This window comes from Schistocerca nitens, chromosome 4 (genome assembly GCF_023898315.1).
Source record: "Schistocerca nitens isolate TAMUIC-IGC-003100 chromosome 4, iqSchNite1.1, whole genome shotgun sequence".
NCBI classification, from domain to species: domain Eukaryota; kingdom Metazoa; phylum Arthropoda; class Insecta; order Orthoptera; family Acrididae; genus Schistocerca; species Schistocerca nitens.
In genome coordinates, this window is record NC_064617.1 from 620,252,663 (window position 1) to 620,265,394 (window position 12,732).

At 43.9% G+C, this 12,732-nt stretch overlaps 1 protein-coding gene and 1 pseudogene across 1 annotated transcript in view; one reads left to right on the plus strand and one right to left on the minus strand.

Annotated features, from left to right (window-relative positions):
* LOC126251543 (membrane-bound alkaline phosphatase-like) overlaps nt 1–12,732 on the minus strand; it is a 104,567-nt gene that overhangs the window by 60,356 nt on the left and 31,479 nt on the right. Inside the window, exon 2 of the mRNA XM_049952053.1 lies at nt 1,514–1,734. Within this exon, the coding sequence (XP_049808010.1) occupies nt 1,514–1,734 (221 nt within the window). The remainder of the gene's footprint in view (nt 1–1,513; nt 1,735–12,732) is intronic.
* On the plus strand, nt 2,323–2,440 carry LOC126253804 (5S ribosomal RNA; annotated as a pseudogene).

Genomic DNA, 12,732 nt, shown 5'->3' on the forward strand with positions numbered 1-12,732 from the left:
GTGGGTTCCTCGCCGCATAACAGAAGATGATAATGAGCAAGGAAGGACCGTCTGTGTGGAATTGCCTGCGCATTACGAGGCTGATCGTGACAATTTGTTGTCTAAAACACGGATTGATAACTCTGAACCGGAAACTAAACGGCAATCCATAGGGTGGCTCAATACCACCTCTCCTCTGGAGTTCAAAGCCACACCCTCAAGCTGGTAATGTGACGGCGACGGTCATCTAGGAATATGAAGAGGTTATTCTGTTTGTTGTCCTCTCTCATGATGCATCGATCAACTCTGATGTGTGTTATGCTACCCTCAGAAAACTAAAGGAACAATTTCAACGTGGTCGTCGCCGCGATAATGCAAACTAACTTCTCGATGACAACGTAACACCACACACAAGTCTGTGCACCAGGGTGGGCCTTCCAAAATTTCATTGGACTGTTTTTCCTCATCGGATATCGCCCCTTTCGACTTCCATGTGTTTGGTCCAAGGAAGGATCTAGGCCGCGTGGAGCAGTACTTGGAAGACGGGGAGGCTATTGATGCAGCAAGACGTTGGGTCTGACGTCGACCAGGATAGTGATACCATGCGGTCACACAGGCCCTCTCAGTAAGGTAGCGCAAGGCCACAGCACTAAACGGAGATTATGCTGAAAAACAGGGTTTTGTAGCGTCAAGAGTGGGGAATATTATGATGCTTTGTAATCCTGAATAAAGCCAACCTGCTTTCCGGAAAGAATTTACTGAACTCCCCTCGTAGGTACCCATCATTGTATTTTCTATACCTGACTTTTCTATCCTCGTTACTACTTTCCTTGTTGGTCCTAGGACGTTCTCACCTTTTACTTCCACTTGACAAATTTAAAAACTTGGTTACGGTTTTCGCCTTTATCATCGGTCTCATCGGATTAGGGAAGGACGGGGAAGGAAGTCGGCCGTGCCCTTTCAAAGGAACCATGCCGACATTTGCCTGGAGCGATTTAGGGAAATCACGGAAAACCTAAATCAGGATGGCCGGACGCGGGATTGAAGCGTCGTCCTCCCGAGTGCGAGTCCAGTGTGCTAACCACTGCACCACGTCGCTCGGTGAAAAGGTGTCACTGCTGGTGCCAAGTGTAAAGGGCGCATGTACAGCTTTGAGGTTATGATTGCAGGCTGGCCAACTTCTCAAGTGAAATCCTCCGAAGCCAGATAGACTGAGAAGAAATCGAATTTCCCCAAACTGTCTTCTTTGCCAATGTTTTCTAAACAAATCCACGGTGACCCAAGCTGTCATTCGAGGTGCACCAGAGCCGTGCAGCGTACATGTTAAATACCACTGCTCTAGGACGTTCGGACTACGGCTACGTCAGATATTAGAAAGGTGAAGGTATTCTAAGTGTTTGAGGAGGTGTAGGAGCTGGTACAGAGTATGAACGGAAGTCTAGGTGGACAGCAAGTCGTTGCACCAAACGCAGTTGTAAACCGACCAGCCGTAAAGCACAGCAGAGTAGATGTGAGAGTCGGAGAGCGAGCGTACCTTGGAGAGGCCGGCGTAGGGGAAGCGCTCGAAGCTGAGCTGGGCGTCCTCGCCGGGCAGGCCGTAGCGCTGCCCCAGCAGGATCCTGGCGGCGGCCAGCGTCGGCACCGACATGCCGTCGCCCAGGAAGAGCACCGCGCTGCGCGCCACCTGCCGCAGCGGCTCGCGGTCCAGCGTCGTCTCCAGCCGTTCGCGGGCGCGAGCCCTCCAGAAATCCGCGTCTGCCGAACAAGAGACTCTGTCACCGGTCGCTATTTCGCAAAACTTTCCTCTACGTGTACAATTTTCGAACACTATATACGAATGTGGTCAGGTAAGTTCTTCCAAATCAACCGGTATTTCGATGAGTAACGCCAGCATCACTCTCAAAGCAGTTTGTTTGTTTGTTTTTTTTTTTTTTTGCACATTTCATTCCTTACCCAAGGTGCAGGATAATTGTAGAACTGGTTCTTTTCAGCCAGTAAATCGAAGGAGTTCTCCGTTGACAATATGTACGAGATGATTACGTTCCGGCAGTCACCGAGTATTCATGAGTAACCCTCCTCAAATCTTAAACAGAAAGGATTTTTTTCTTTTTTAACCGGGTCAGAGATAGAAAGATAGATAGATAGATGGAGAGAGAGGGGGGGGGGGGAGAGAGAGAGAGAGAGAGAGAGAGAGAGAGAGAGAGAGAGAGAAGGGGGCTGGTACACCTAGATATTACTACGAAATTACCGATTTCAACATTTTGTATCATCAGATGCGACAACAGTTTGTAAGGCGGCAAGATTTTTCCACGGTACGTCTAACATTCCTGTAGATTTATATGTGCCAACGGCCTTGCCGAGGTGGTAACACTGGTTCCCGTCGGATCACCGACGTTAAGCGCTGTTGGACTTGGCTAGCACTTGGATGGGTGACCATCCGGTCTATCGAGTGCTGTTGGCAAGGGGGGTACATTCAGCGGTTGTGAGGCAAACTGACCAGTTACATGATTGAGGAAAAAAATGGTGCAAATGGCTCTGAGCACTATGGGACTCCCCTAGAACTTAGAACTACTTAAACTTAACTAACATAAGGACATCACACACATCCATGCCCGAGGCAGGATTCGAACCTGCGACCGTAGCGGTCGTGCGGTTCCATACTGTAGCGCCTAGAACCGCTCGGGCACGCTGGCCGGCACTTGTTTGAGAAGTAGCGGCTTCCGTCTTATAAGATGACATACGGCTGGGAGAGCAGTGTGCTGGCCATATGCCCCTCCGTATCCGCATCCAGTGACGTCTGTGTGGTGAGCATGACACAGCGGCCGGCCGGTAGCGTTTGGCCTTGATGGCCTGTTCGGGCAGAACTATTATTATTATTATTATTATTATTTAGATTTATATGTACGTTAGATCACATTTTGGAAGCAAAATGATGTTAATCACTTCATTGTCTGTTACTGACTACCGAAACTTAATAACAATGCGTTTCTGGAAGTTAATTAGGACTGGGTATTGTTAGAAAGTGCCAAGTAATCTCGCATTCCTTTTATGTCGCAGTCAGCTAAGTAGGAGCTGCGAAGCATCTTCTCATATTTTGTAGCGGCAGGTTTTCTTTTGTCCTGACGGAAAACAATGCGTGGTGCCTGTTGTTTATGATACTAGACGCCACAGAAACAACGTAGTGCGGGCGGGGCGGGTGGAAGGCGCTATCTGACGAGAGGAAATAATTTCAGAATAGTTTACCTGGAGAAAGAGCTTCGGGGATGAAAGAATACGAAGGGACTACATTTTAATGGGAAGCAATTCGTGGGGTCACTAACGATGTTCAGGAGCTGACCTCTGTTGAATCTCCTCACGCCAAATGCCGGAGCACGCCTCAAGCCGAAAAAACCAGAGGCGCATTAATGAGGGGGAATATAGCCTTTCAGAAATTGTTCTGAAAGGAGTATGAGCTTCAGGTGACTGGCTGGCAGACTCAAAACCCGTGTTATGGGGGCAAATGTTTTTGTGATGGCCACTGGGATTCGTCGCATGGAGCGCAAACGTAAACATAAACGTCGCTTGTTCGAGTTGGCAGCGGCATGTGGTGGGAGAAAATTACTTTCAAGCAGGCAGCGATCGAGGGTACTGGCCTCCGAAGGTCGCTGGAAGGGATGTCATTGGCAGTAACCACAATGGAGGAGCTGGTGGTCAAATTTTATGTAGCGTTGCTTTTGACACGGGGAGAGCGTTAGTCGTTTCACGGACAGTTGTTATTCTTTTTACTCGAGCGACTATTCCTTAGATTTCTGTGAAGTCAGGCACACACTGAAGTGCTACTTTACGGGAGAACACCTGAGTCGAATTTCTCTTCCTGGCATGTTGGCAAACAGAAATCTGTTTTTTACTGAGCTGATTTCAGCCCTACAAGTTTTCGGACTGCATATTGTGTCCAGTGAGTAGGCAGCAAGTACGTCACGTACATCATCTGCACAGTGTCCAAAGCCCCAACGAGTAGATCATGTGACAGTCTGGAACCGCGCGACCGCTACGGTCGCAGGTTCGAATCCTGCCTCGGGCATGGATGTGTGTGTTGTCCTTAGGTTAGTTAGGTTTAAGTAGTTCTAAGTTCTAGGGGACTTATGACCTAAGCAGTTGAGTCCCATAGTGCTCAGAGCCATTTGAACCATTTTTGAGCATATCATGTATGCGGTACAACTACTGTCCGTGCTTCATTAGGTGATATGTGCACTCCAGTTCGGCGTATAAGGGAACACTCACAATAAATCTGTCGAGTTCATTTTGCTTGTGCACTGAGTTTTTTTCTGAAAGTGTCAGCGGGGATGTGGGTCCCCTGTTTCTCACCGCTAATCAGTATCAACCAACTTCGTATCCTTCTAATAACGGTGGCACGCGGTCTAAAGTCAAACGTATGTTCTACTAGTCTCGAAATTGCACATAAGGTAGAATTCGATACTGTGTATTTCATATTTGTAAATTTTTTGCATTCATCAAGTTCTTTTGTAATAAACTAGTTATAGTACCCGGTTGCAATTCATTCTAATAGTATCCCGATAAGAATGATTGCTTCGATGCGTTAAACTGAAGTAAAACTACGACCCAATACATCGTTTCACGGAAATCCATAGCTGTAAGTGGTCAATAGCAGGGTCAGTTTAATCATTTATAGATGTGAGAATTCAACTGCAGACACACCATTAAGTAGCCACACATACACACCGCATATGTTGTACATGCTGTGGTTCACGGCTTCAAGAGTATAGGGTGTAAAGGGTACAAGCGCATGTATTTTTATTGCTGTTCGAGGACGGTGTACTGAACAATATTACATCATTATTTACAGCATCTGCAGACTAATAATTCTAACCGTTGCAACTCATAGGATTCAAGGTTGGTTAGCACCTCCACGTAGATATAAGAGCAAACCATAGATTTTTATTTTCACCTGGGCAGCCAGTCAAGTGTTGAATTGTGAACGCATGGACGCGAAACGATTACTATTTACTAACAGGCGGAGTGCACCTGGTGCAGCACGACCCTGCAGAAAACATTAAATCGTAAAGTTGATGACATATTTGTGAGAAGGGTGTTCAGCACAGAGATAAAATAACCAACACCCTCAAATGGGTGCACATTAAAGTATCACATATAAAAATATCTGCTCTTACATCCGCTATGCCCAGTATTTTCGTTATAATCTATGAACACTGAACTGTTCAAAGTAATTCGCTCTCTAACGTATCTTCCTCTTCATAATGAATCCACACACCTTATACAATTTTCTGCTACTGTTAGGTTTTGTAATTATCCTACCACGTTCGAATTTCTTTCCTCGTTGTCATATTAACCTTTCGTTACTCAGTTTTTTTTTCTCGTGGTTATCTCTCGCTGGACAGACCCCTACCAGAAAGCCAAATGGGAGACTAATCTTTTGCCAATGTTGAAAATAATCTAATATTGCCTAGTTACTGGCCACGTGTTCTGTAGATACAGATTACTTACCTTTAATGCAGTAGTTTTCATCAGCTTATGCATTTCCACGGCATTGATCGTTGGCGATTCTTCCTCCTATAAGGAGCAGTATATATTTATGTTAATAAGTAATGAACGTGACACACTAAACCATTGTCTGAACAATCAATGTCTTATCCTTCCATTTGACGACCTGTTTGTGATCAAGCAAAATGACAAATTGCTCGTAACATTGTTAACATGGGACCTGTCAATCGGATGAAACCACCACCCAAGTTCGTCGATAGTAAAGAGAGGAAAGAGTGAGGAGTCCTCGATCGCACTGTCCTTTCCTCAGGAAGAGTGAGGTAAACTAATAAAAAAATAAGAAAAAAACAGCCGCTGTTTGTACGGCCATACACTCTTCTAGCGTTGATGAAAAATTCCTTAGGTCACTTGAAGCTGTGGTTCATCTTATGCAGGGTATACTGCAGCCAGGCACATTTTCTCTTGTGTTCGACTCTTTATCTGCCATCAGTATTCTGAGCGTATTTATGCGGCCCGCCACGAATTCCTCTCCTGTGCAAACCTCTTCATCTTAGAGTAACATTTGCAACCTACGTTCTCAACTGTCTGCTGCATATATCCCAATCTACATCTTCCTCTAAAGTTTTTACCCTCTAAAGCTCGCTCAAGTTTCATGGAAGTTATTCCATGATGTCCTACCATCCCGTCTCTTGTTCTTGTTAGTGTTTTCCATGTATTTATTTCTTCGACGATTCTCTGGGGAAACTCCTAATTCCATACCTTATGAATCCACCTAAGTTTCAATATTCTTCTGTAGCACCACATCTCAGATGCTACGACTCTCTTCTTTTCCGGTTTTCCCCAAAGCCCATTTCGAAAACTTCTATTGTCTATTTGTCTAAACTATTTATCGTCCACGTTTCACATCCATACATGGCTGCACTCCATACTAATACTTTCATAAAAGACTTCCTGACACTTAAATCTATACTCGATGTTAGCAAATTCTCTTCTTCAGAAGCGCTTTCCTTGCCATTGCGAGTGTACATTTTATATCCTCTCTACTTCGACCATCATTGGTTATTTTACTCCCCAAATAGCAAAACTCATTTACTACTTTAAGCGTCTCATTTCCTAATCTAATTCCCGCAGCATCACCCGATTTAATTTGACTACATTCCATTATCCTCGTTTTCCTTTTGTTGATGTTCATCTTACCTTAAACCTTACAGTTTTTATTCCTTCTCCATGGATTTTAATTCCTACTCCGAATTTTTCTTTTGTTTCTTTTACTGCTTGCTCAATATACAGATTGAACAACGTCGGGGATAGACTACAACCCTGTCTCACTCCCTTCACAACCACTGCTTCCTTTTCAATTCCCCTCAACCCTTCTAACTGCCATCTGGTTTCTGTACAAATTATAAACAGTCTTACACTCCCTGCATTTTACCCCTGCCACCTTCAGAATTTGAAAGAGAGTATTCCAGTCAACATTGTCAAAAGCTTTCTCTAAGTCTACAAATGCTAGAAACGTAGGTTTGCCTTTCCTTAATCTATTTTCTAAGATAAGTTCAAAATGGTTCAAATGGCTCTGAGCACTATGCGACTTAAATTCTGAAGTCATCAGTCGCCTAAAACTTAGTACTAATTAAACCTAACTAACCTAAGGACATCACACACATCAATGCCCGAGGCAGGATCGAACCTGCGACCTTAGCGGTCGATCGGCTCCAGACTGTATCGCCTAGAACCGCACGGTCACTCCGGCCGGCCTCTTAAGATAAGTCGTAGGGTCAGTATTGCCTCACGTGTCCTAACTTTTCTACGGAATCCAAACTGATCTGCCCCGGTTTCGGATTCTACCAGTTTTTCCATCCGTCTGTAAAAAATTCGTGTTAGTACTCTGCAGCCTTGGCTTATTAAACGGATAGTTCGGTAATTTTCACATCTGTCAACACCTGATTTCGTTGCTGTTGGAATTATTATATTCTTCTTGAAGTCTGAGGGTATTTCGCCTGTCTCATACATCGTGCTGACCAGGTGGTAGAGTTTTGTCCGGGCTGGCTCTCCCAAGGCTATCAGTAGTTCTAAAGGAATGTTGTCTACTCCAGGCGCCTTGTTTTGACTTACGTCTTTCAGTGCTCTGGCAACTCTTCACGCAGTATCATATCTCCTATTTCATCTTCATCTACATTCTCTTCCATTTCCGCAATATTGTCCTCAAGAACATCGCCCTTGTATACACCCTCTATGTACTCCTTCCACCTTTCTGCTTTTCCTTCTTTGCTTAGAACTGGGTTTCCATCTGAGCTCTTGATATTCATGCAAGTGGTTCTCTTTTCTCCAAAGGTCTCTTTAATTTTACTGTAGGCAGTATCTATCTTACCCCTAGTGATATGCGCCTCTACATCCTTACATTTGTCCTCTAGTCATCCCTGTTTAGCTATTTTGCACTTCCTGTCGATCTCATTTTTGAGATGTTTGTATTCCTTTTTGCCTGCTTCATTTACTGCATTTTTATATTTTCTCCTTTCATCAATTAAATTCAATATCTCTTCTGTTACCCAAGGACTTCTACTAGTCTTTGTCTTTTTATCTACTTGATCCTCTGTTGGCTTCACTATTTCTTTTCTCAAAGCTACCCATTCTTCTTCTACTGTATTTCTTTCCCCCATTCTTGTCAATCGTTCCGTAATGCTCTCCCTGAAACTCTCTACAACCTCTGATTCTTTCAGTTCATCGAGGTCCCATCTCATATTCCCACCTTTTTGCAGTTTCTTCAGCTTTAATCTACAGTTCATAACCAATAGATTGTGGTCAGAGTCCACATCTGCCGCTGGAAATGTCTTACAATCTAAAACCTGGTTCCTGAATCTCTGTCTTACCATTATATAATACATCTGAAAGCTTCTACTATCTGCAGGCTTCTTCCATGTATACAACCTTCTTTCATGGTTCTTGAACCAAGTGTTAGCTATGATTAAGTTATGCTCTGTGCAAAATTCTACCACGCGGCTTCCTCTTTCATTCCTTACTCCAATTCCATATTCACCTACTACGTTTCTTTCTCTTCCTTTTCCTACTGTCGAATTCCAGTCAGCCATGACTATTAAATTTTCGTCTCCCTTCACTATCTGAATAATGTCTTTTATCTCATCACACATTTCATCCATCTCTTCGTCATCTGCGGAGCTAGTTGGCATATAAACCTGTACTACTGTGGTAGGTGTGGGCTTCGTATCTATCTTGCGTTGAAGATGCTGTTTGTAGTAACTTATCTGCATTCCTATTTTCCTATTCACTATTAAACCTACTCCTGCATTACACCTATTTGATTTTGTATTTATGACGCTGTATTCACCTGACCAGAAGTCTTGTTCCTCCTGCCACCGAACTTCACAAATTCCCACTATAACTTAAACCTATCCATTTCCCTTTTTAAATTTTCTAATCTATCCGATTAAGGGATCTGACATTCCACGCTTCGATCCGTAGAACGCCAGTTTTCTTTCTCCTGATAACAACGTCCCCCTGAGTAATCCCTGCCCGGAAATCCGAATGGGGGACTATTTTACCTCCAGAATATTTTGCCCAAGAGGACGCCATCGTCATTTAACCATACAGTAAAGCTGCGTTCCCTCGGGAAAAATTATGGCTGTAGTTTCCCCTTGCTTTCAGCCGTTTCGAAGTACCAGCAGAGCAAGGCCGTTTTAGATAGTATTACAAGACCAGATCAGTCAATCACCCAGACTGTAGCCCCTGCAACTGGCTCTGAGCACTATGGGACTTAACAGCTGAGGTCATCAGTCCCCCTGCAACTACCTGCTGCTTCCCCTCTTCAGGAACCACACGTTTGTCTGGCCTCTGAACTGATACCCCTCCGTTGAGGTTGCACCTTCGGTGCGGCTATCTGTATCGCTGAGGCACGCAAGCCTCCCCACCAATGGCAATGTCCATGGTTCATTGAATTGTAATTTTTGGGAAAACACGTTACAGCAATGTTCTAAGCTCTGATCTAAGCAGATGTATTTAACTATTATTATTATTTATTGTACCAAGCCGTGGCAAGTTAAAAGTGACCGAGCGAAGTGGCGCAGTGGTTAGCACACTGGACTCGCATTCGGGAGGCCGACGGTCCAATCCCGCGTCCGGCCATCCTGATTTAGGTTTTCCGGGATTTCCCTAAATCGCTTCAAGCAAATGCCGGGATGGTTCCTTTGAAAGGGAACGGCCGACTCTGTTCACCATCTTTCCCTAATCCAATGAGACCGATGACCTCGCAGTTTGGTCTCCTCCCCTCAAATCAACCCAGCCTAACAGAGACGCGTTAAAATGAGTTTGATAGCTAGTTATATTGCAGATGACGGGAGTTCGGAGGAGAACGAATAACAATCACCCCATCTTCGGAATAGGTCCGTGGATCTCCACTTGTACGCATGTGTGCTGCGTGATGTGTGTGTGTGTGTGTGTGTGTGTGTGTGTGTGTGTGTGTGTGTATTGGGGGGGGGGGGGGGGGCGGTGTATGGGTTAATACCGCGGAAGGAGGCCGTGGAATTTCAAATAGATGTAAATTTGCAATGGTTTTGCAGAGATGTAGAGGCTTACACAGGATAGAGTTGCGTGGCAGCAGCGACAACAACAACAACAACAACAACAACATGTGGAAGACATTATTGGTGTTGTTATGCATCCTTGTGCGGTATCCTATGTACTTCTGTGCCTGTTGAACATTCACCGTCCAATTTGTAGCTTCAGAAATACTTCTTGTGAATCTTACATCCATTAGTCATTTACTGACAGCGCAGTTTCAGTACGCTGCTCGTGACAGAGTGGAATGCGGGCAAGTGTTCGCGTTTGGCATATGTTCCTCATGTTAACAAATATTCATTACAAGCGAAGAGGTATCTCGTTCACTGCACATTATTCTACCTGGACGAGCTGCGAAATATCTACAAGTGTGATTGCGTTAAAGATGTAGTATAGGGTGGTAAGAAACAGACTAAAGCGTTTCTAAGGGTGTTGCAGGGGAGGTTGTGCTGAGATATAACTGGCAAGAAAAAAAAATTGGATACGTTCCGCCCTTTCCGCCCTTATTTAGAATTGAAGTTAACCAACCAGATCGTCGCCCGTGCAAATTTAAGCAAGCTGCAGGAGACAGTGTGGCCTAAGTTTTCTTCGTTTGACTTCCTCAAACGAACAAACTTACATTTTGCTCGACAGCGTAAGTGTATCACTTCCGAGAAAGGTCATTTTAACGGGTAATTTTTTTGTGGTCGCTGGCGCTTAAATTTGCGCGCGCAACGACCTATTTGATTAACTTCAGTGCAAAGTAACTCGGAAACGGTGCAACGTATAAGATTTTTTTCTTAATTATTTCCCAGCACATCCTCTCCTGCAACACCCTTACAAACTTTTCAGACTGTTTCTGACCTCACTGTAAAAGCTTCAGAAGTTAAAAACTCGAAGCTAGTCATCAGGACTGCAGTAGCTGAGCAAGTTGCAGTATGCATATTGGGATTAGTTCTTTAACTGTGAAGGTTAGCAGTCCTCATTAAAAAGAGGTGACGTATATAGCTTTTTGGGACTTATGCATTACTTAGCGGGACTAAAGTGTCTTCTCTATAAATGATGTACAATACCGTGTCTTCTGTTTTGGTTTCGCATTGACAGTTGCAATTGTGAAACAGAGGATTTATTTTGGGTGTTCAATCATTTCATCATTACAAAGTGACGAGTGACACTGCGAGTATTCTAAATCTGAATTTTTTTTTCGAATTCTACAACCTTAGAAGCTGCTAGCAGTCTCAGTACCGGCTTCCGACTGCCTACTCAGATAACCGACAGTTATTTATGCCACCTCTGACTGTTTAATGGTTCTCTCTTAATTATACCGGACGTTACGTCTTAACAAACCTTTTTGTCACAGGATGTGACGTTGTAAGTACCATTTGTTTTTCACTGTTAATGCGTCGGTGACAACTGCAGGAAAATTGCTTGGGAAAGGTCGCTGCCAAGGTTTTGTCACGCAGAGAATACCGCCTAGTGAATGGTAAAATGGACATGATTTTCAGAACCGTGGTGAATCAGATAAGAACAATTAATGGGTAGAGTAAAGTCTTTTGCGTTCTCTTGTCGGTGACATAATACAAGGTACAAATTCGTAATTCTAAAAAGTGAAGGAAGCCTGGGCAAAGGATGAAAAGTTGCGAGAGGCGCGAGGGAAGTCTTAGGAATACATTACGATTCTTCAAGTTCGAAACTCTCTGGCTCTCATGAAATGGAAGTCACACGTACTTATCAGAAAGCTATGAGGCTCACATACACCGTAGATCTCACATGCCATGTGTTCTGATTAAGGACAAATGACCGGGTTTACAAAAAATCAATTTTATTTCAGCCTTTCTTACTGACATTCATACTGTTCTCCTTGTGGGAGCACTTATGTCGTAGATTAGGGTTAAACAGTAAAATGGGAATGAAATTCTGCTCTTCTTCGGGTCCTACTAGGGTTATCTAGAGGTGAGTGTGACGCCGTCATCACGTTTCAATAACACTGGCTAAGATGCTGTTGTTGTGTGAGTAATTTTAATGTTGCCATTTATTACTGTAGAGGTGTTAGATTTAATGTATGTGTATTATTGTGCACGTCATATTTCCTGAGCTAACTGTTTCCATTAGAACAAATGTAAAGGATTTTGAACGTCTCGCCGAAGATGCTGCAGCTTGTCTGACACTGTATTAACAACATGTGACCAAAGTCATCGAGAAGCCACTACCGCGGTATTTCTTGTTTGTGTCAACTAAAACGCGTACTGTTATTCGCTCGTGCTCATACATGAAACATATTAATCTGTGCAAATTCTATAAGAGATGTCACCAAATACATATATTCCCATCTTCTCTCGGTCCACGACCACTCCCACTCTACTTCAGCCTCCTTTGCACTCATGGAGTTCCACTTTTTTGTGCTTTGACTTTCCATCTGTTTACTCTTGCTGAACCCAAAAGCCATAACTGACTATATTTATTTCTTCCAGGTATTCATGTAGTTCCACTGCAATTTTTCCGCTGCTTCTGCTGCTCTTTCCGTTTAGAGATGACTAGTCAGTTGTGTTCTGACGGGAGCAGCGCTGGCGTGTGCCCTCTTCTCGTGTGTGTACCTTCCCACAGACTCCATTGTTCTCCTACTCATCCTGAGATCCGCCATACATGGTTCGTATGACCACTTTATTTCCCCATCACTTTTATTCATATTTACTTACTACTTACGAT